General features: G+C 42.8%; 1 protein-coding gene across 1 annotated transcript in view; it reads left to right on the forward strand.

Moving 5' to 3' along the window:
* neb (nebulin) overlaps positions 1–22,374 on the forward strand; it is a 114,546-nt gene that overhangs the window by 82,242 nt on the left and 9,930 nt on the right. Inside the window, exons 108-132 of the mRNA XM_088352382.1 lie at positions 271–372; positions 451–558; positions 629–733; positions 828–932; positions 1,013–1,117; positions 1,259–1,363; positions 1,428–1,538; positions 1,600–1,710; positions 3,066–3,170; positions 3,254–3,358; positions 6,688–6,801; positions 6,876–6,980; positions 9,047–9,151; positions 10,322–10,426; positions 11,583–11,693; positions 12,839–12,949; positions 13,021–13,134; positions 14,494–14,598; positions 15,081–15,185; positions 15,419–15,523; positions 16,157–16,249; positions 16,790–16,882; positions 17,689–17,781; positions 20,609–20,701; positions 22,236–22,328. Coding sequence (XP_088208508.1) covers positions 271–372; positions 451–558; positions 629–733; positions 828–932; positions 1,013–1,117; positions 1,259–1,363; positions 1,428–1,538; positions 1,600–1,710; positions 3,066–3,170; positions 3,254–3,358; positions 6,688–6,801; positions 6,876–6,980; positions 9,047–9,151; positions 10,322–10,426; positions 11,583–11,693; positions 12,839–12,949; positions 13,021–13,134; positions 14,494–14,598; positions 15,081–15,185; positions 15,419–15,523; positions 16,157–16,249; positions 16,790–16,882; positions 17,689–17,781; positions 20,609–20,701; positions 22,236–22,328 — 2,607 coding nt within the window. The remainder of the gene's footprint in view (positions 1–270; positions 373–450; positions 559–628; positions 734–827; positions 933–1,012; positions 1,118–1,258; positions 1,364–1,427; positions 1,539–1,599; positions 1,711–3,065; positions 3,171–3,253; positions 3,359–6,687; positions 6,802–6,875; positions 6,981–9,046; positions 9,152–10,321; positions 10,427–11,582; positions 11,694–12,838; positions 12,950–13,020; positions 13,135–14,493; positions 14,599–15,080; positions 15,186–15,418; positions 15,524–16,156; positions 16,250–16,789; positions 16,883–17,688; positions 17,782–20,608; positions 20,702–22,235; positions 22,329–22,374) is intronic.

Here is a 22,374-nt window from a genome sequence, read left to right on the forward strand (position 1 = left end):
ACATGATTTCTCTATTGACGTCATGTTTCTCAAACTTACGAGAAAAAAATATTTTTGGGAAATGATATAACCGGCGCTGTGTTAAAATTGTGCCGATGCTAACCGTTGTAAAACTTAGGAACATTTGTAGTTTGAGAAGCATTGTCCTGAAGAAATCGTGACACTTTTCATGTTTGTCCTTCCCTGAAACACCACAAATTGATAGTCTAACTCCAAACGCTAGTCCAGTTAGTCCACGATGCTGACCTGTTCCATGTTCTACTGCTTTAGTGGCGTTACAGGGAAATCTATGAGCGGGACAAGGACAAGTACACCACCATCCTGGATACGCCAGAGTATGAAGTCACCCAACGTGGCAAGAAGATCGGAGATGTAGGTTTCATTTAAGAGTATATTCTAATACGTCTCTTGAAAGGAATTCCAGAGACTCTGGCTTTTGTTTTCCCGCAGATCGTTTACAAGATGGAATACAATAAGAACAAGGCCAAAGGCTACACGCTGCCTTACGACACCCCGCACCAAAACCTCATGAAGAAAGTCAAGGATATGACGAGCGATGTAGGTGGCCGTAAAACCCCGAAGGCGAGAAAGAGAAGGTCTCGTTGACGAATGCCGTGTCGGTTCACAGATGAAATACAGAGAACTGTACGAGAGGCACAAGGCCCAGATCAACATCGATCCCGAAGCCCGCTCCATTCGGGCCGCCAAGGAGGCCTACAAGAACATCACCAACGTGAGTGACTGATAGACTAGACCTAAAAACTGATCTAAGACGTGTCGTTAAAGGGAAAAAACAGCTTACACTGTAATCCACTGTGACATCGTAGTTGGACTACAAGAAGCAGTACGAGGCTACCAAGTTCAGGTGGATGTGGACCACAGAGAGGCCGGACTTCCTCAATAACGCCAAGAACACGTTACAGCAGAGCGACGTGAGTTTTCACTCCTTTTTTAAAAATGTTTTGAATATACAATACCGTCTGATGTTTTCCCTTCACCTTTTGCTTGGCAGTACGAGTATAAGTACGACAAGGAGATCTTGAAGGGCTGTCTCATACCTGTGGTGGATGACAAACTGACCCTGCTTGCCCAGAAGAACACGCAGATCACCAGTGAGGTGAGTGTTGGTCGCTGGTTGCTTGGTCAAAGGGACAGTCCTAAAACTGAAATATCTCAACTTTGGGAAAAAATGTTCACATCATAAATAAGATTTCAAGATTTTTCAAACGATTTGGGGTCCCGACTCTCCCTTCTGTAGCTGAAATACAAAATGAAGTACGAAAAGGCAAGGGGCCACTACATCCCCGTGGCAGACACACCTCAGATCCTCCACTCCCAGGCAGTCCGCAACCTATCCTCTGAGGTGAGTACGATTCCCACTGTGGAGAAACGTGCCCATGAGAACCTGGGTACTGGTCTTCCCACAGAGCAAGTACAAGGCGAAAAGTAAGAAGCAAATGCAGTCCGGCGACTTCACCGTCATGCCCAAGACCCGCGACACGGTCCACAGCAAAGAGATCAACAAACTCGTCAGCAAGGTACGGTCTCCTTTGCCGTCTTCTCCCGAATCCTCGGTTGAGCTCCGCTCCTGTCGCGCAGAACGTTTACAAAGCCAAGTTCGAGAAGGAGAAGGGCAAGTCCATCTACAACAACATGTGCGTGCCGCCCGACATCCAGCACGCCATGGACGTCGCCAAGAAACAGAGCAACGTGAGTTCCAGTTCTTTTGTCTGATCTGGAAAGGAACGGTTTAGTACCGAGTAAATCTCTATGGAGGTGTTACAACTTGGAAGCCTAGGTTGATCAGTGTCTAAATAACCTGTAACAGTCAAGTCAAGTCATGTTTATTTGTTTGGCCCTTAATCACAGTCTCAAAGGGCTGCACAGACCACAGATGATTGCAAACTATTATTACAGACTATTATTACGCCTTATCCTAAAACCTACGTGAGGCCAAATAATACACAGATATTGTCAACATAAAATATAGGTTATTCATATGCTATACAGTAGAAGTGCGTTTTAAGCTTAGATTGAAACATTTCCACTGAAATTAACTCTGAACGATATGAGTTAGCAAGTCCATGCCTGATTTTGTATACTACCAACAGAACCTTCAAATCACATCTTAAGCTAACAGGGAGCAAATGAAGGTTCGCTAAAATCGGGGTCATGCGGTCAAACTTTCTTGTCTTAGTTAATAGCCTGGCTGCCGAATTTTGTACCAGCTGAAGGCTCTTGATTTTGGACTTCGGGAGACCGGAGAGTAGTGCATTACAGTCATCGAGATAGGATGAATTATAATCTCCGCATCCGACGGAGACAGCATGGGACGAATTTTAGCAATGTTGCCAAGATGGAAGAAAGCTGTTCTAGTAATATTCTTCACGTATGTTTGAAAAGACGGATCGGGGTCAAATATGACACCTACATTTTTGACTGAGTCACTCTGGGTTATCTTACATTTGTCAATGTTTAGAGCAGTTTTTGAGAGCAAGTGACGGCATTTAGATGGACCAATAACTAGCATTTCGGTCTTTTCAGAGTTAAGGCGCAAGTAGTTGAGTGACATCCACTGTTTTATCTCAGTGAGGCAGGCCTCCAAATTTCCACAGTTTAGTGTGGCCTAACCAAAGGATTTCATAAAACAGCTAAGAAGCAAAGGTGCTAACTTTCCACCTGTAGCAACCAGTCACTGACTGTACTGTTTTAAAAGTTCAAGGGTGGTATACCCCCTCTAACTCGGTGTACTTAACAAAAGGGAATCCTACCTGTGGCATGTACAGAAGCCTCTGTCTGACCTGCCCCAGGGCCTGGCCCTAGCAACATACCAGTTAGTAGGAGTGTGCAACTCATGGCTGAAAAAGAGTCAGCAAAATAGTCTACAGAAGAGGGTGCTTTTATGCTAGGTCGTGGTGGATGGGCCGAACCAGGTCGCGGAGCAACCTTTCCAACCCAAGACGTGGCAGCAACATTGCCAGAACAGAAATTTTGAGATCTGAAAAACACAAAGCAAAGACGGTGCCCCCACACATCGCGTAACAGGAGGGGATTTTCTTTTTCAGTTGGACTACAAGAAGACCGCCAAAGCCAACCTTCACTACACCACCTCTGTGGCGGATAGACCGGACATCAAGAAGGCCACGCAGACTGCCAAACTCGTCAGCGACGTAAGAGTCCATTTCTTTGTCGTTTTTCCCATCGGGATGTCAAAAAAGCGTGTCGAACCGTGTCCGCTACCTTCGACGGTCAGATCGGCTATCGCAACAAAGCCCGTGAAGAGGCCAGCCGGGGAGGTTCTCTGGTCTTCCGTCCGGACATCAAGCTGGCAACGGACGTATGCAAGCTCAACAGTCAGGTAGGGAGAACTGAAAGAGGACCGTAGAACAGCTCGCCCAAAAGCTTTTGTCCTGCCGCCTGTTCCGTCCATCCCATCCTTCTTTCCATCTCTTTGTGCTAATTGTGTCCAAAATGTCTTCTCCGTGTTGACCATCCATCCTTGTGGTCTCCCTGTTTGCGCTTCTCCATCCATCCGTGTCGCCTTTGCTGTTTTGCGGCCGCATTTCGGCTTCAGGCCGTACCTTCCCCCCACGGGATGGCCTCTTACGACACCCCGCAGATGCGCCACCTTAAGAAAATGAGCGCCATGAACAGTAACGTAAGGAAGTCGAGGCCCCGCCCCTTGCTATCTAACGCACGCTTTAGCTTGTCACTCATCTTTTCACTACAATGAATTTTCTAAGACCGAAATGTTCATACTCACCCTTTTCAATATGATTTTCGATGTATCCGTGGACGGGAGCCATATTCCCCTCGTGGGAGTTGGCTAAAGTCAAGAAAACATTCACCAAACATTCATCCCACTTTGCTCTTCCCAACCTCACACCGAACATTGTTGTATAAAATAACGATAATCAAGTAGGACGTTATCCCCAAAAAACAAACAACTTGCATATGATGCAAACTACAGTTTGAGAGAGCGATGTTAGATAGCATTCGCATTTCTTACCTTGTTGCTTCAGGAAACTGTTTCCATTTTCATTCCTATAAATGTATCCCTATCCCCCTGCAGAATTCAGAGATCCAATCATGGAAATAGAGAAATGCTAAATCTCAAAGTTTCTCACTACCGCAACAAGTGTAAACAATTTGAGATTTTCTTTGTGCTAAGGGGGAAATCGCAACAGACATGCTAATGCTAATCTTTAATGATAAGAATAGTACTGTGTATTTCCTTTATTTAGCATTGTTGCCCCCTAAGGGACAGTTGAGGTGTCACCAATGCTGGGTCATATTTTTTTAATGGGTTAACTGAGTTGATTTAACCCCTATTTTATTTTTTCTTTATCAATTAGCGCGGTAATAAAATTGTAACAACATAGAAATAACATAAGATATAAGAAAAATGTATTCAAGTATTGATCATTAATTTGAAGTCATTAGGAGAGTAGAATGAGAATTTATGTATTTGTTCATTGCTCTTTGATTTATTTTACAGGAATTATAACAAACTCAAATCCAATTCAAATTTTATGAAGCCAATGAGCAAAAGAATGTTTTGCTTAGCTAGGTATCTGATTACCTGTTTAGCTTTGTGGTGAGATATCGTCCTACCTTTTTAGCTCTTTAGCAGGCTATGTAGCTAGCTTTTTATATTTATTAAGCTAGATTTTGGCATCCTTAGCTAGCTAGCTTTTTTTTTTTTTTTTTAATCTGGCAATTTAGTTAACCTTTTACTCTTCTAGCTAGCTCCCTTTGAGTTTTTAGTTTTTTTACACTTGTTCCTTTTTAGCTATCTATCAAGCTACCTTTTTATCTATTTAGCAATCTATCTTGGTAGCTATTTACACTTTCGGCATGCTATCTAGCTAACATTTTATTAGCTAGTTATCAAGCAAAATGTTGGCCTCCTTCAAGCTAGCTATCTAGCTTCTTCTTTTTGTTAGCTTGCCATCTGGTTTTGGGTTGACTTTTTACTTTTTTAGCAAGCTATTAAGTCCCTTTTAGTTGTTTTTTTTACCAACTCTCAAACTACTTTTTAGCCCTTTGTCAAGCCATCAGGCAAAGTTGCTATTTTAGAAATGCAAAATGAAAAAGGGTCTCCCCCTTTGAGCTAATTAGGGCTGTTTTTTCCCAACTTTTGAGACGGCGATGCTCAGAAATGCTCATGTTAAATCTTTGCCGTGGTGAAATTTGCAAGGTTATGGATAAGCGTGTGAAAATGTGACAACATCATTTCACAGGGAATTGTTCAACCGTCATGATTTAACATCGCCGTTCAAAACAAAAAGTGCTCGGGATGCTAATTCCACACAGCCGTTACAATTGTCTTACCACAGTTTATTGGAAAATCGTTTCTGACAGAGACGAGTCCAATAAAGACCAAAATAACTCTGCCCATATATATATTTGTTATATATGAGACAATTTGGTGTTTAGTCTGCGAAATTATAAGTAACAATAGGGCTACAACTAACCATTAGTTTCATAATCCAAGAATCGGTCGATTATTTTTTTCGACCGATCGGATTTCCGATTTCCTTTCGGGCTGCAACAACGAATCGATGACATCGATATCGATGATGAAAAGCGTTGGCAATGAATGACCTCATCTGTTCATCGCGTTGCGCAATTTACGAGCCGGTTAGCACGTGAATCGATGCAAATAAGTGCGTTGGGAAGTCGGAGTACCACTTTAGTCTGGAAGAGAACGTCTTGAGACCGCTTTTGTAAAAGCATCTTACTTATTTTTATTGAACATTGCATCATGACGAACAAAATTGGCATGAAACAGTCAAACACTAGAAAGTTAACAAAGGAACATGAAAATGCCAGGGAAATACTGTTGTGGATAAATAAGCATGTGTCAGCTTAAACGTGGGCGTCGGGCTGCCGGCGGAGCTCGCTGGGAGTTTGTGGAAAAAAAAATGTCGTCATCACATCGGTTTGAGTAGAAAACGCTGGAGGTTGCGAAACGGACAGGAAGTCGGCTGGGTCAAGACAACTTCTCCGACTATCTTCGGGGAAATCGCGTCATTTTGGAGAATACTTGATATTTCTGACGTGAAACAGAGGGGATAAAAGCTGATGCCTATGAGAGACGAATGAGAAAACGCTGTGTCAACTCTTGTCATGAAAAGAAATGCGTATGTTTTGGAGCCAGGCCCATATACGTTCTTCTGCAAAAATACAGAGAAAAGAATATGAAAATTCACAAAATCAAGTAAAAAGCAAATTAATAATGATGACACAAGGGACACAAGTGGCGGCAGTAGTTAGAGCGCTTGGCTTAGGATCAAGAGATTGCAGTTCGAATCCCGGCTTACATGTGGAAGTGTCCTTGGGTAAGACACTGAATACACCCAATAAGCAGGTTAGCGCCTAACATGGCTGCAAGGCTATTGGGAAATGTGGAGCACATTGTAAAGCGCTTTGGGAAGTCATTGACTTGAAAAGCGCTATAGAAATGCAGATCATTTCATTTCATTCTTAAGCATACGATATATCATTTGCACATTTGTAACGTTAATCATCTTCAAAGATTTAAGCCGCTCTTATCTGCATCGATTTCACGTACGATCGCGCGACCGACACGCTCACGAGCCGCCGACGCTTTCCATCACGGGTCTCATCGGCCCTGGTCACGATGGCTCTTCCTGACCTTCTGGCTTTGACTCCGCCCATTAGCTGAAGTACAAGGAGAAGTTTGACAAGGAGATGAAGGGCAAGAGACCTCAGTACGACATGAAGGAGAGTAAAGTCTACAAGACCTACAAGGACGCGCACACGCTAGCGAGCGAGGTGAGTGAGGCCGTCCGAACGCCCTCTAAACGACCTTGGGCCACATTCAAACCTGTCCCCGTTCTCCTTTGCAGGTCAAGTACAAAAGCGACCTGAAGAAGCTCCACAAGCCCGTGACCGACATGGCCGAGTCCCTGTCCATGCAGCACGGCCTGAGCACCAGCAGGCTGTCCAGCGACGTAAGATATCCCGGGCCCTTTCGTCCTCGCCCCCCGGTGGACGGACGACGCGCTCGTCACGTCGGGGGTCCGGGACTCGAACGAGTCGCGGGCCGCCCAAGCTAGGGTCGGGACGAACGGGCTTTTCCGCAAAAGCGGATCTCTTCTTAAAGGAACGGTGTTTGACATTTGTCCGCTAGTTGTCGCTGTCGTGCAACCGAAAAGGAAAAGGGGAATAAAAAGCAAATTAGGGAAAACAAAGAAAGAGAAAGGGAATCATGAAAAGAAAGTAATTCAAGAGAGAAAAGACAAAAAAATAAAAGTTCTCTAGTTTTTCTTTTTCGGAGTTTTACTTCTTGTCTTCTTTTTTTCATTTTTCTATTTTTTTTGTCCTTTTTTCCCTTATTAATTTAAGTTTTTATTTTCCTTTTTTTTTCTTGTTTCACTTTTTGAATTTTTTTTTTTTCATTTTTCTCTTTACTTTTTCGTCTTTTTTTCTTTTCATTTTTCTGTTTTACTATTATAATTTTTTTCATTTTCTTTTGCTCCTGGAGTTATCTTATTTATTTTTTTGTTTTTCCCTTTTCCTTTTTTGTGTTTTGTTTCTTTTCATTTTTATTTTTGTTTTTCTTTTCTTATTTCTCTTCTGCTCAAAAGGAATCAAGTGCGTTTTGGTCACTTGGGGTCCTTCCGTTGCGCTTTCAGACCCTTTTTTTCAGTGGCACGACAGAATACGGCGACATCTGGTGGGAAAATCATACACACTGTCCCTTAAACTATCACCTTAAGGCGGGGGCCTCAAACATTCATTGGCCCCATCGGGCCCCGGGCCGTGAGTTTCAGACCCCTGCTGTAAATCTTGTAACTTCATCTGGTTGTGATCCATACTCCACTCATCCTCCACCTCTGGTACTACTAGCGCTTGCTTTCTTTCAACCTTCACTTTTGTTAAAGTATTTAGGGATGTCCCGATGCGATACGGGTTTCGGATATCGGTCCGAAAGCTCGAAATCTAAAGATAAACAACGTCATACCTTTAGTGCGGTCGAGACCGGAACACAATTGCTCTCTCCGCCCTCGCTCTCACGATACTCAATCGGGGATAACGGATCGTGGCCGAAACGGTGCAGTTCGTTTGACGCGCGCTCCAGGGAGCTTGAAATTAAAGTAGAAAAAAATACAGGATTTTTAGGGTCTCTTTGATTGGTCTGGTGTTGCGTTCAAATAGTTTCAATTTAATTTCGCTGCCAACATTCTACTTCCACTCGAAAGTGGGATTCAATACAGTTCAAGTCAAGCCCCATTTCTTTGTTTGGCCCTAATCACAAAAATGTCTCAAAGGACTGCAGAGATTACATTGACACTTTTGGAGAGGACGTTGTTGGGCGTCGCCCCCAAAATATACGCAGAGACAAAATATGGCAGAGAGGGAACGCTCTTTATTCAGCAACACCACGTTCAAATTCGTCCAGGAGACGCTAGGCTTTGTTTTAATGTCTTGGTAGTAAAAAAAATGGTACAATAATATACCTGTATATATATATATATATATATATATATATATATATATATATATATATATATATATATATGTGTGTATATGTGTGTATGTGTGCATTTAAAAAAAAGCAAACTACTACAACCCCCTGAACCCGGCTATCCCCGCCTCCCTCTCTCGCAAAAACTCGAGTCCACATGCGCGCTTGCTTTCATTTACTCAATCTCTTGCCGTCGTTGACTTCAAAAGCCCGCGCTTAAAACATCAAAGAGGGAAACCGCGCTGTTGTTTCGGCTGAATGTGAGAGTGACTTCGATTCACAATTTGAAGCCCAGATTTGTATGCGTGGGATAGCTTTTCTAGGCAGTCGGTCTCAGCTGGGAGAGAACATGGATCGGGACATTCCTACATAGATCCGCAGTCATAATTATATAGGTGCTTGTTGATGTTCACAAAAACGGCCCTAGATCTGTTAACACCCACCGACGGCGTCACCATTTCCCATCCATTATTAACCGAGGCCACGGCCTTCATTCGCCGTCACTAAAAAAAACTTCAAAGACAAACCCCATTTTGGATTGCGTCGTAGTACTGCTACAAGAGGAAGTTTGAGGAGAGTCGAGGTCACTACCTCCACATTCCCGACACGCTCCAGCAGCTCCATCACAAGGAGGCTTCCGAACTGCAGAGCATCGTAAGTCTCGTACACAGCACGTGTAACCGGTTTAGCCCCGTCCCTTTCACGCTACACCCTTTCATGTGTACATGCCCAGGGTTCCGTAATCATCCATTCTTGGAAATGTATTTAAGTTTGGGTCAGTTTGCCCTTTGCCGTTATCTCTTGTCCTCCCTTAAGGAGGACTGTTTATACTAAATCGTCCGCCGAGACCTTCCCGAGATGTAGGCAAAATTTCTCCCAACTGTACGCAAGTCCTTCTACATGTCAGCAAGTCTCCTGAACAAATGTATGCAAATCTATTCTACAAATGCAAGTTTATATTCTACAACAGTGACTACGGAAGCCGAATGACCATTTTGTGGAAATAGCTTTTCTTCCCCATGGTTTCCTTTTCTAGATATTCATATGAGTCACTTGGCTGTTGTCTATGACCTGTTGCAAACTGCTATTGTTCGGTGTCACTCTTAACACAGCTGGATATACAAGCAAACATCACCAGCGTTCCTGATTCAGGCATCTTCTGCTTTTTTTTTCACTTTTTCTCTCTCTAGTCACTCATGTAAGCCTCTCAGCCCCAGGTTAGGGCTCATTGTTAGCCGTTATCGATGCTGTTAGCCGATTCGTATTTCAGTGTCACGCGCTTCCCGCGGCCGGTCATGCGAGCGAACGTCACTGACTTCAGTCATCCTGGCATCTCATTTTTTTCCACTGTTTTCTTCTCTAGCATTTCCTGTTAGCCACCTAACAGCGGGCGACGGCTCGTCGATCTCTGTTACTGTCAGTCGCTCCTGTTTTGTCCCTCGGTATCACTCGCCTTCTAAATCTGGTCATGCCAACGTTGATTCTGGCCTCTTCCAGTTCTTTCAAAAGGGGTGAAACGCCACTGTTCAGTTATGCCCGTGGTAACGGAGAAATGGAAGGGGAGAATGTAGTCCCGACACGTGGGGTACTATAATCCGGTAAAAAGACAAAGAAAAGAAAAAAGGGGTAAGGTCTTTCCAGTCCTCGCCCAACATAACAAAGGAGAAAAAGAAGACCGAATGGGATCGTTTGCCCTACAACAGGGACGTAGGCTTTTGATTTTCGCCTTCTTCAAATGCAAAACATTCCGCTTTAGTGCTCAATGACTTCCCACTACGGTCGTTTCGCAAAGAGTATCAGCGAGCTGAATATTTTGTCCGACAGGTGAAGTACAAGGAGAAGTACGAGAAGGAGAGAGGCAGGGCCATGCTGGACTTTGAGACGCCCACGTACGTGACGGCCAAAGAGGCGCAACACATGCAGAGCCAGGTAAGCGTCTTCTTGCCGTGTAACACCTGCCCCGTGATCCCCGCAACACGGAACCGCAAAGGGTTCCGCCATAAGGCTTTCGATGGCTTCCGTTATAGTAAGAGGAGGTTTTTTTTTTATTATTGACAAAGATACACCCTATTTGAAGGCATTTTGTATTGTTTAATGCAATATACATATGGTTTGCATTCCGGGTTGCAACAACTCATTGATAATCGAATTATGTTTTGGACTTGTTGTATCACGTGATTGATGAGACATTTATTATGCTAAATCAATGCAAATAAGAGTACCCGCAATTGCGTTGTGACGCTGAAAGCTGTAGTACCACTTAGGTCAGGCAGAGAGCGCCCTTTTTTTTTAATTGAACATTGCATCCCTACAAACAAAATTGGCATGAAAGTTTAAATGGCTGTTTTGTCGCCATATTCCGTTCTAGTTAGAGGAGTTTTAAAAAAAAATTGACAAGGATACCATCGTTAAGGCATTTTATATTGTTTAATGCAATATACATATAATATGGTTTATTGGGTTGCAATTCGGGTTGCAACAACTCATCAATAATCGAATTGGTTTGCGGATTTGTTGTATCACGTGATTGGCGAGCCATTTAATATCAATGCAAATAAGAGGACACGCTATTACTTTGTGACTCTCAAATTGGCATGAAAGTTGGATAGTGTTTGACTGAAGCAAAGCATTTTCAAGGGAACAGAAAGTGCTGCAGAAGTACAGAGAAAAGAAGTAAATAAAATAAAGTTAAAAAAAATATATAACGGGATGTTTATCATTGAGAAATGGGTTTACGTCAATTTCCACTGGGATTATTTTTATAGAATATTCTGTTGTTTTCAATGTACTTCGATATTTGAACTAAGAGGAGGACATTCAAATGATCTTTTTTATGGATTCGTGGCAAAAAATCAACCGAATCATCGATAACGAAAATAATGGTTTGTTGCAGCCCTAGTGACAATGTTTTATTTTGATGTTTTCATGTCTAATCATGAGAAATATTATTTTAGAATGATCCATTTTCCTAGCAGCAAGGACGGGTGCATGATAATCCATTATCCCCATGCAAGCACCAACACAAGGAAGCGGCTTCAGCGGCGGCCTGTGATTTGAGTGTGTGTCTTTTGTTTGCGGCCACTAGAAAGATTATAAGAAGGATTTTGAGGAGACCATGAAAGGAAAGAACCTGTCGGGCTTGGAAGTCACGCCCGCCATGATACATGTCAGACACGCCACCAAAATAGCCAGCGAGGTAACCCCGGGAACCCCAATCCCTCCAATCCCACCCCAGTTAATCGTACTACCTCACGGCCACGCCCCTTCTTCTTTTTTTTGTGAGTGATGTCTTTTCCTATGCACTAAACTCCCCAATTCTCTTTTTTTTTTTCCCTTCCTTTGGTAACTTCCACTTAAACTCCACTAGATATGAAGTCGCAGTGCGTGAACCTTATACCGTAATCCCTCGTTACTTCGCTTTGGCGCCCCTTTGCATCGCCGGTTCAAAAATATTCTGCCATCCATGAACGGTGACTGGGGATCTGTTATCTCTGGTGCTTAGAGCACATTTCTTTTGTGGTTTGGGTCTTTGTGGTATGCCTAAAACAAACGGGACTGTTTTGGCAGCGATCCATTATTCCCAGTCAAATATTCCAAAGTAGTGTATCATGCGTGGCGGCTGTTTTTTTTTTTTTTCATTCTTTCCGCCACAAATGAACAGCGCATGTGGGGCCGCAATCCATTATCCTCAGTCAACTATTACTGTGAGCAGGGGGGGGGGGCAACGTTCCATTTTTGCATATCACATGGGATTCTAGTCCTTATTAACAGCAATTAACGAGGGATTACAGTACTCTAAACCAATAATGTTAAAAAAATATCGCTCAAGTGAGTTTAGGAGACTTGCAGATTGCATTGATTGATCGCCACCTACTGGCCTGGCATGCGCGCGACAACATTTTTCAATGTTTTTACATTTATTTATATTGCGGTCTTCCGATTTTACGCACTGCTGATTTCGATCTGGTCAAACTGTTACGCAGCCCGCCCTTTTCCTCTCCCACAGTGGCCCCCAACCTTTTCCGTGCCACGGACCGAGAATAGAAGTCTCGTTTTCTTTCTGTGCCGTCCCGTCCCAAACGACTCGGTTTCCGGTCCGTGGCCCGGTGGACGGGGACCGCTATCTTTGACATGGACAGCAAAAGATTGTCGGTTGACGTTTCCCGTCACTGTTCCACTTGCACGTCACCCCGTTCCGGATTCTGCATCCACGTTTCACCGTCCTCTTTCCCTTACAGCTGCATGCGCCTACCGCTTTTTGGATCCTTCCAATCATCTATTGCCAAGGTCCAAATTGGACTTGACTGAGTGACTTTGCACCGGATTTGTTCTTTCCTGTAGAAAGAGTACAGGAGGGATCTTGAAGAGGGCGTGAAGGGTAAAGGGCTCACGGTGCTGGAAGAAACTCCCGATCTTTTGAGAGCAAGGAACGCCACTCACATCCTGTGCGAGGTACCCACCGGTTTCTCCGTTCCTCATCGCTGGAAAACTTCCTGGCTAGCCAGTCCATTTTCTCCCCGCAGAAAGAGTACAAGAAGTCGCTGGAACAGGAGATTAAGGGCAAGGGAATGGTGGCGCTCGCCAACGACACGCCGGACTTCATGCGGGCCAGGAACGCCACCGACATCCTCAGCCAGGTCAGAATCGTATCGACGCGCGTTAATACAGTAAAGCCCTAAATCCTTCCGTCCAAATGAGCTCCGGAACCCCTATATAAACACTCAAAAATAGCATACAGGAATGACGACGTATGTGTAATATACGTGCATACGATTAAAAGAAAAATGGGATTTTATTTCCATTTAGTGTGACTTGATTGTAGCTGGCAAACTAGAGTAGCAGGTGACAGTAGATGGGAATGAGTACTGATTTGAAAACTACCACCTGCAAGAATTGTCATGTCCCTGGAAGACTTAATTGCTTATTCTTTATAATTTTCCAGATCTTCAAATAGTTTGGCCATATTTCTTAGCAATGGTTACTATGCGATGCGATGCGCCTTCTTCACACTTTTTTTTGATCGCGAGCTTTGTTTCCATGGTTTTCATATTTTTGCTTCGGTCTTGGCACCGCTAGGCAATAAATACAGTGCAAGAAAATATGGAATAGACTTGCCAAGTCTTAACAAAGAACTGGAGGTTCTGAACTGAATGAAGATAAAGGCATTGTGGGAAATAGTTCAGTCAATACCACATCGAATGCTGTGACACGAATGAGAAGCGGACCAGAATTCTTTGACATGCACCAAGAGACGACATGTATCTTAGAGACCTACCAACGACGTACAATTTTTCAAGTATATGGCTGTGCTAAATCATTTGTTTGTAGATGTTGTACAGTGCAGAAAAGACGTAAGATAAGGCCCAAAAACGTCTTACTCCACACCTTAATATGAAAACATCATAAGCCAGGGTCGCCTTATCATAGAATAGTGCATATATATATATATATATATATATATATATATATATATATATGTATATATATGATTTAGTATTTAAAAGTAGTACAATTACCAATATGCAAAGAAAAATATATGTTATTTTACACAACAGTGATCAATGATAAATATTCAATCTTAACAGAAGATTGGTTATTTGCAGTGCAAATATAAATGACACCCAGATGACGCCCTGTGCAAATGATGTCAGTTCAGTGCACATTCAAGTATTGTGAAAGCTTTATTGAAGAAGCCGTTTCTGAATATTTTTTTTTCTGGCTCGAATGGATCTCTATCGCCTGCCAGAGGGTAGCAGGTCGAACAGACGGAAGCTGGAGTGAGTCATGTCCTTTATGACGCCTATTCCTCTGTTTCGACATCACCGAATTATAAATCTTAGTTGAGGAAGGCGCTGGGTTGCCCGTGATCTTTTGTACGGTGTCGGTCACCCTCTGCAACCTCTTCCTGTCTCCTACTGTGGTGCCTCAGTGCCACACTGACGAAGCGTAGGCCGGAATGGATCCGTATCGCGCATTCAAACGTTCCCGTCTTTCAGACCAAGTACAAGCACACAGCCGAGATGGACCGAGCCAGCTACACCACCGTCATCGACACTCCGGACATCCTCCACGCTCAGCAGATGAAGAACATCGTCAGCCAGGTAGAGTGGACGCCGCTCGGTCTTGTTGGAATTTATTTATCAAAATGTAGCGTTTACCAAATTGTTCGAATGAGTTATCTGACTCCATTACCCAAACGCAACCTACATTCACCCAACAATTTATGCGCGCTCGTTTCTTGAGAAAAAAGCTTTCTCTCATTGGCCCGCGTGTCCCGCACGATGGCGCCTCGGCTCCTCCCGTGGGCGCGCCGAGCTGTTGCTCTGCGCCCAACGTTCTCACAACACAGCGCCCCGATGTCTGGAACATTCTGTGTCAGCACACTCACGCCTCCTGTTATCAACAGAACTAGACAAAATATGATGCATTTCGAACAGCCTGCCCTGACCTTGTACGTTGAACTAAAGCCCACTCAGTGAAAATCGTCATTGCATTATGTGTCAATCGTATAAAATCCTTTAGTCTCAATCTTGGCTCGCCACTCAAAACTAGAACGTCATTTTCCTTCTTTTTTTTTGAACAGATTAAATACAAAGAAGATGCGGAGAGGACCATGTCCCACTACGTCCCGGTTCTGGACACCCCTGAGATGCAGAGAGTTCGGGAAAACCAAAAGAACTTCAGTACTGTGAGTACAACGGGGATTTTTGGGTTTAAGAACAAACGGGACGGGAGACACTTTAAGGTCTGTGAGATGGACTGTAATCCTTAACCTATATAAATACTTGCTATTTATATAAAACGTGAAAATACGGCTAATCGTTAACATATATAAATACTGGCTATTTATATGAAACGTGAGCGTTGGTATGTTTATCGTGTCTTCTCTTTCCTTTAACGGTGTGTCTTTTCTCCTCGTAGCTTCGGTACCAGACTGACCTAAAACACGTGATACAGGGCAAAGGGTCTGCCGTTATCACTCCTGAAATTCTTCGCGTTAAAGAAAATACAAAGAATTTCAGCTTGGTATCTACTCCATCCTTTTATATTTTCACGCCGACTCATAACACGATCATCTTTAACCAGATCTTAATCCGTTCATCCTTGTGGTTTTCCTTCCATAATAATCACATCCTTGTGTTAGCGTCGCTAACCCTTGGCTAATCTTGACATCGACCTCATACCTTGTGGTTATACTGCCGTACCTCCACTTCTATGTTTTATTTCTTCAAATTATTAGTGCATCCGGTCATCTATGTAAACGACGATATCATTGCATTAGCATCGCTAACCTTTGGCTAATCCTGACCTCATACGGTGTGGTTAGAATGCGTTACCTCGACTTAGGTGTTTTCTTTGTTCCCTGGCTAAGCTTGTAGCTCAATTGATTTGTTTTTTCAATTATTCTCTTGGATTAGGAAATAATGAAAGAATAATTGGCTGGGTATAAAAAGGGGGCTTAAAAATACAGCCAGTGGCTTAAAACCCCCAAGTTGAGGAAACTCTGCAAATGAATGTTATAACTGATATTGTCCATCTATACAAGCCTTCATCGATGAGGTAAGTCCTTAAAACCGGTTGAATCTGACAAGAAAGGTTTGAAGATTTTCCGACGGTTTTCTTATTTGCTTTTTTTATTGGCCCTCCCCGTCCAAAAAGATTCAGTACAAAGAGGATTCGGGAAGAGGAACGGATTTGCCCAAAACTCCCGAGATGGAGCGAGTTAGCCGAAACCAGAAGAACGTTAGCACGGTACTCGCTTTGAGTCCTTGGTTTATCCCTCTCCTTCATGATTCCCTCCCCCAAAAAATGACTATTCCCTTGACATATTAATACACCACCCTCTTAAACTTGGGATTTTCTCAAACTTGGGTTTTGCAAACCGGTTCCTGGAATCCCCCTGAAAACACTTTTAACTTGTGGCTAAGCACTTTTGGGGTCTGAATACACTCAGGTCATTGGAAGGACTTCCTTAAAACTACCGGCTATTAAATAAGCAATGGTTTCTTTACCCTCAGAAAAACAATTTTGTGTAATATAATCTGTAAATTCTTGAGGACGGTACCTATTTTGGAAAGGATGACCTTCCCAGAAACTGGTTTGCACAAGGTATTAACAAATAATCTTTCCCACTATTTACCGATTAACCCAGTCCAGACCAGGATTTCAAATCCCCCCCAAAACTGGACCTGTCTGAAATTAAATTGAATGCTAATGTTGGGAACGAGTGAACAGATATTTGTGAGGGTTGTGTTTGACTTTGTACTTGTGTGCCGGTTTTGCAACTGGCAGATACAGTACAAGGATTCTCTGAGTCAAGGTACGGCCATACCGGATCTTCCCGAAGTCAAGCGGGTCCGAGAAACTCAGAAGAATATCAGCTCGGTAGAGCGTCCCGTCTTCTTGTGATCCCCGCCCCTACTTTTGACCCCCTAGATTCCTTTGACCTCCCGGACTCTGAAGTCCAGTACTTTGTATCTTGCATCCTAACTCGGAATTTTCTTCCCCTGATCACCGTTTGACTTTGTTTGGGACTGACTTTGATGAAACTTAATCCCTTCAGTATTTATCCCCGACTAATCCGCCTGTTTCAAATATCTTCCTACAACTACGGCAAGTTCCAGACCAATCGGGTTGATGTCCTTTGCTGAGTGCAAAGGTATCAACAGTTGGTCTGGTTTTAGATCCTGGATCTGAAGTGAGTCCTTGGCGTTATGTCTTTGGGGAATAGACTATTAACCAAGTCCAAACACAGAAAGTCAATTGGATGAAACTTTCGATTTAGTAACAGATTACCGGTTACTAAATTCTGTAAAGGTGTACCTTGTTTATCAAGGATTATGGAGGAAACCAAAGCTCCGGCCTGAGAAATAACCCTTCTCAAGTACAAATTTCTGGAAAACAATTTTTTTGTTTAAATCCATGTCAATATATATGAGATGGCTCATTAGATATTCTGAGTACTCACCTCTTTCAGAATATAAAATGAACTTCAGAGACCAACAGGTTTTTGTCCATAATTTAGCTAGATTTAGACCGATCAAGGTTTCCCTTATCATAAAATAATGAACTAGCTAATCATCTTTTTGGAAAAGGTCTATTCCCTTATTGACATCGACCTTAACTCTTTGAGTGAATGATTGGACATATTTGTTAGATTTTCTTTGCATTTCTACCTGTGTAATGGACAGATACAGTATAAGGATTCTCTGAGTCAAGGTACGGCAATACCCGATCTTCCCGAGGTCAAGCGGGTCCGAGAAACCCAGAGGAATATCAGCTCGGTAGAGAATCCTATCTCCTTTTCACCACATCGAATACTCTCCCCTCTAAAAGTCTGAAGTCCAGTACTTCAGATCTTCCATCATAACTCATATCTCTTCCACTTGATCCCCTTTGCTTAAGCCAAAACTAATTTTTCAAATCCCTCCCGACATCTACAGCAAGTTACCGACCAATTGTGTTGATTTCCTCTCCCCAGTAGAAAGGTATCAACAATTGGTCAGGTTTTACCTGGGTACTGTGCCTTTTCTGGAAGTCAATGAGAACAAACCCATTGACTTATTGACAGACTACTGGGCACTACATTTCGGCAAAGGTTCAACTTTATCAAGGATCCTTGTAAAAACAGTGGCTCAAATCCAAAATATTGGTCCTAAGGACTTAAAGTTTTGGTTTTGGTCCATGTTTTGCTAGATTCTCATAAAATCCCATCCGTCGTGTTTTTACGAACCAAAAAATAATCAACTAGCAAATCATCTACGGACCCCAAAAAAGTTGATTCTCGTAATTCACTAACATTCTGAGTGAATGATCATAAATTTGTGACATTTGTCTCTGACTTTGTACTTGTGTGCTGGTTTTGAAACTGGCAGATACAGTACAAGGATTCTCTGAGTCAAGGTACGGCCATACCGGATCCTCCTGATGTCAAGCGGGTCCGAGAATCTCAGAAGAATATCAGCTCGGTAGAGCGTCCCGTCTCCTCGTGATCCCTCTCCTTAGTTTTGCCCACCTAGATTCCTTTGACCTCCCGGACTCTGAAGTCTAGTACTTCAGGTCTTCCATCCTAACTCAGATCTCGTCCCCTTGATCCCCTTTGTTTTGAGTTGCCGTTTTGCTTAAGCCAAAACTAATTTTTCAAATCCCTCCCGACATCTACAAGTTACCGACCAACTGTGTTGATTTTCTCTACTCAGTACAAATTTATTATCAGTTGGTCAGGTTTTAGCTAGGTACTATTCTGCAACCTTAATCAGTCTGTTGCATTGTTTCTTTGGACCATAGACTGTCAACCAACTCCAAAGACAGGAAGTCAATGAAAACAAACCCATTGACTTGGTGTCAGAGTACTGGTCACTAAATTTCGGCAAATGTTAAACTTGTTTATCAATGATTTTTGTGAAAACAGTGGCTCAAATCCAAAATATCGGTCCTAAGGACCAAATGTTTTGGTTTTGGTCAGATATTTAGCTAGATTCTCATAAAATCCCATCTGTCATGTTTTTACGAACCATAAAATAATCTACTAGCAAATCATTTTACGGACAAAATCAAGTTGATTCCCGTAATTCACTAACATTGTGAGTGAATGATCAGAAATTTGTGACATTTGTCTCTGACTTTGTACCTGTGTGCTGGTTTTTGAACTGGCAGATACAGTACAAGGATTCTCTGGGTCAGGCCACCACCATATCGGACCTACCCGAGGTCTCGCGGGTCCGACAAACCCAGAAGAATATCAGCTCGGTAGAGGATCCGGTCTCCTTTTCATCCCACCCTTCCAGAATCCTCTCCCCCCTACAACTCTGAAGTTCAGTGCTTCAGATGTTCCATCCTAACTTGGATCTCTTTCAATTGTCCCTTTTACAAGTCTGAAGTCCAGTCCTTCAGATCTTCCATCTTAACTCCAATATCTTCACCATGACCCCCTTAGTTTGGAACTGACTTTCATCAGAGCCTTAACTAATCCTACTGTCCGAAATCCCTCCTTACATCTACGGCAAGTTCCCTATCAATCTTGTTGATATCTGCTGTTCAGTACAACAATATCAACAGTTGGTCTGATTTTAGCTGGTGACTTTTTCCCTTTTGGATTCTAAATGAGTCCGTAGCATTGTTATGGACTGTCCAAACACAAATAGTCAATAGATTAAAGTCTTTCAATTGGTGATTGACTACTGGTCACTAAATTCTGCAAAAGATTGGCTTCTTTATCAAAGTTTATTATAAAAGCAGTAAGTCAAATCCTAAGGATTAATCCTTTTGGACCTAAAGGTTTGGTTGGGGTTCATGTTTTAGTGACCATGTTTTCCCAAGTCACAAAAATAATCAACTAGCCAATCATATATGGACAAATATGCAAGTTGCTTCCTGTAACTCATTAACTTTGTGAGGGAATGATTGCAAATTTGTTTTGGGTTTGTATTTGACTTTGTACTTGTGTGCTGGTTTTGCAACGGGCAGATTCAGTACAGGGATTCTCTGAGTCAAGGCACGGCCATACCCGACCTTCCCGAGATCAAGCGGGCTCGAGAAACCCAGAAGATTATCAGCTCGGTAGAGGATCCCATCTTCTTTTGATCCCCGCTAGAATCATTACCCCTCCACAATTCTGGAGTCCAGTACTTCAGGTCTTCCATCCTAACTCAGATCTATTACCCTTGTCTCCTCCACAACTCTGAAGTCCAGGACTTTAAAACTTCCATCCTAATCAGATATGTTCTTCTCGACCTCCTTTGTTTGGAACTGACTGTTTACCAACCCCTAAACTAATCTGACTGCTTGAAATCCCTCCCTTCATGTATGTCAAGTTCCTGATCATCTTGATATGTCCAGTTGCTCTGGATTTAGCATGGGAGGCAGTCCTGAGTACTAGTACTAGTCACTCAGGATCTAACCGTTTGGGTTTGGTCCATGTTTCAGCTAGACTCTCTTAAGTAACCATCTGTCATGTTTTCCCCGAATCCCGAAATAATCAACTAGCCAATCATCTATCTTGAAAAAAAAGGATTTTCCCTTATTGATATCGAAACTAATTTTGTGAGTGAACATGGGGATTCTTTTTGGGTGAGGGTTGTCTTTGACTTTCTACCTGTGTGCAACGGGCAGATACAGTACAAGGATTCTCTGTGTCAAGCCACAGCCATATCGGACTTACCTGAGGTCAAGCGGGTCCGAGAAACTCAGAAGAATATCAGCTCGGTAGAGAAAAGCTCTCCTCGTGTCTTCCCCGAACCTTACTTCCTTACCCCCTTACAATCCTCTTACCTTCAGAAGTGTCGCCCTTCACACCTTCCATTCTAACTAAGAATCCTGTATCGTCATCTACCCTTTTAACCGATGTTGGCTTTTTGTTTGGAACTGACCTACTTTAGGTTCTCTATTCCCCAAAAACCCGCCTGCCTGAAGTCCTCGGTAAGATCCCGACCGATACTGTGAACAAAACTGGCTGGTCATCATCGGTGTTGTAGGATTTCTTCTTGATACCGCTAAAAGTATGGCCTTAAACGACAACCTCTTGTCCCTTGAACTTCAAACAATTCATCCTGAATGGGATAGTCCTAGCCTGGGCTGATCTTTTTTATCTGCCTAAACCTTCTAAGTGCAGACCCTGAAAAGGCTCTTTAGACTTTTTATACATACGGCTTATTTCGATTTTAACTGCTAAACTGGTTTCTGCCAATGAAAATACCCTAGATGTCCAGCTTCTGGTTCAGTGACTGCATACATGCAGGGAACTATCTGATATTAGATGTCTTGAGCAATCTGAATGAAACGTTTACGTAGCCAGAGACAAAAGAATAACCCCGTACACACGGCGTTAGCGTGTATTCTGATGACAAGGGTCTGGGGGAGAAGATCGTTACAGCAGTTGAACTGAAGTGTAAAGGACTGTTCATCCGGGTTCCCACAGATCCTTGAAAAGTCCTACAAAGCATTGAATTTATTATTCTATAAATAAGGCCTTCATTGGCACTAAATTGTCCTATATCTAATTTCTTAAAGTCTTAAACACGTAAACAACATTAACAAGATTTGTATTTGTTTGAAGTAAAAAGATTTAACATTTTCAATTGTGTTTTTTTTTTTTTATAATTCATTGATTTACTCACGGGGCAACATGGCTTGACCACAATAACGGAATTATCAAAACAGTGATGGGATTTCAGTCGGACCTTTCGCAGATATTTACTTTGGACTGTGGAGAAGTGTACGTTTAGTAAGAAGTGTCTGCTCTATCAACGTTTTAAACGTGTTCATTATTTTCATTTTCTGATAAAATGGTAAATGGACGGCATTTGTATACCACTTTTTAAGTCACTGAAGACCTCCCACAGCACTTCACAATGTACTTCACACGTACCTGCTCATCGGGGGTATCAGGGTTTCAGTGTCTTGACTAGGGATTATGACACAATTTGGAGACGAGCAGTCCACCTCCTGTGCTCCTGCCAGCTCCCCATCAATTTGTCAATTCTTAATGGAGTTTTTTTTTTTGATCTTGTTTTGGGTAAGAAAAGGCGACCCAGACACACCCAGAGCCTAAGTCAAACTGGAAATGGAATTGGAGAGCCCTGTCCTAAACCCAGAACCCTTCTCTTATCATTGAATTTGCATCGTTAGCATCAATAGATGACCAAGCCAAGACCCAAAAATCCAGTCTCGGTCGGGTTCTTCTCTTCCCAAGCGCTTTGAGTGCCACCAACCTGTCTTACTTTTCTGTCTCGTTTCAAAGCTGCAATACAAAGAAGACGTGGGACGAGGCACGTCCGTGTCGGAGACGCCCGAGATGGAACGCGTTAGACGCAATCAGCTAAACATAAGCACGGTATCCCGGCTAAAGTCACCTTCTCCCCCCTACGGTTCATTCCATT

This window comes from Urocampus carinirostris, chromosome 14 (genome assembly GCF_059441175.1).
Source record: "Urocampus carinirostris isolate Australia breed hairy pipefish chromosome 14, RoL_Ucar_1.0, whole genome shotgun sequence".
Lineage (NCBI taxonomy): Eukaryota > Metazoa > Chordata > Actinopteri > Syngnathiformes > Syngnathidae > Urocampus > Urocampus carinirostris.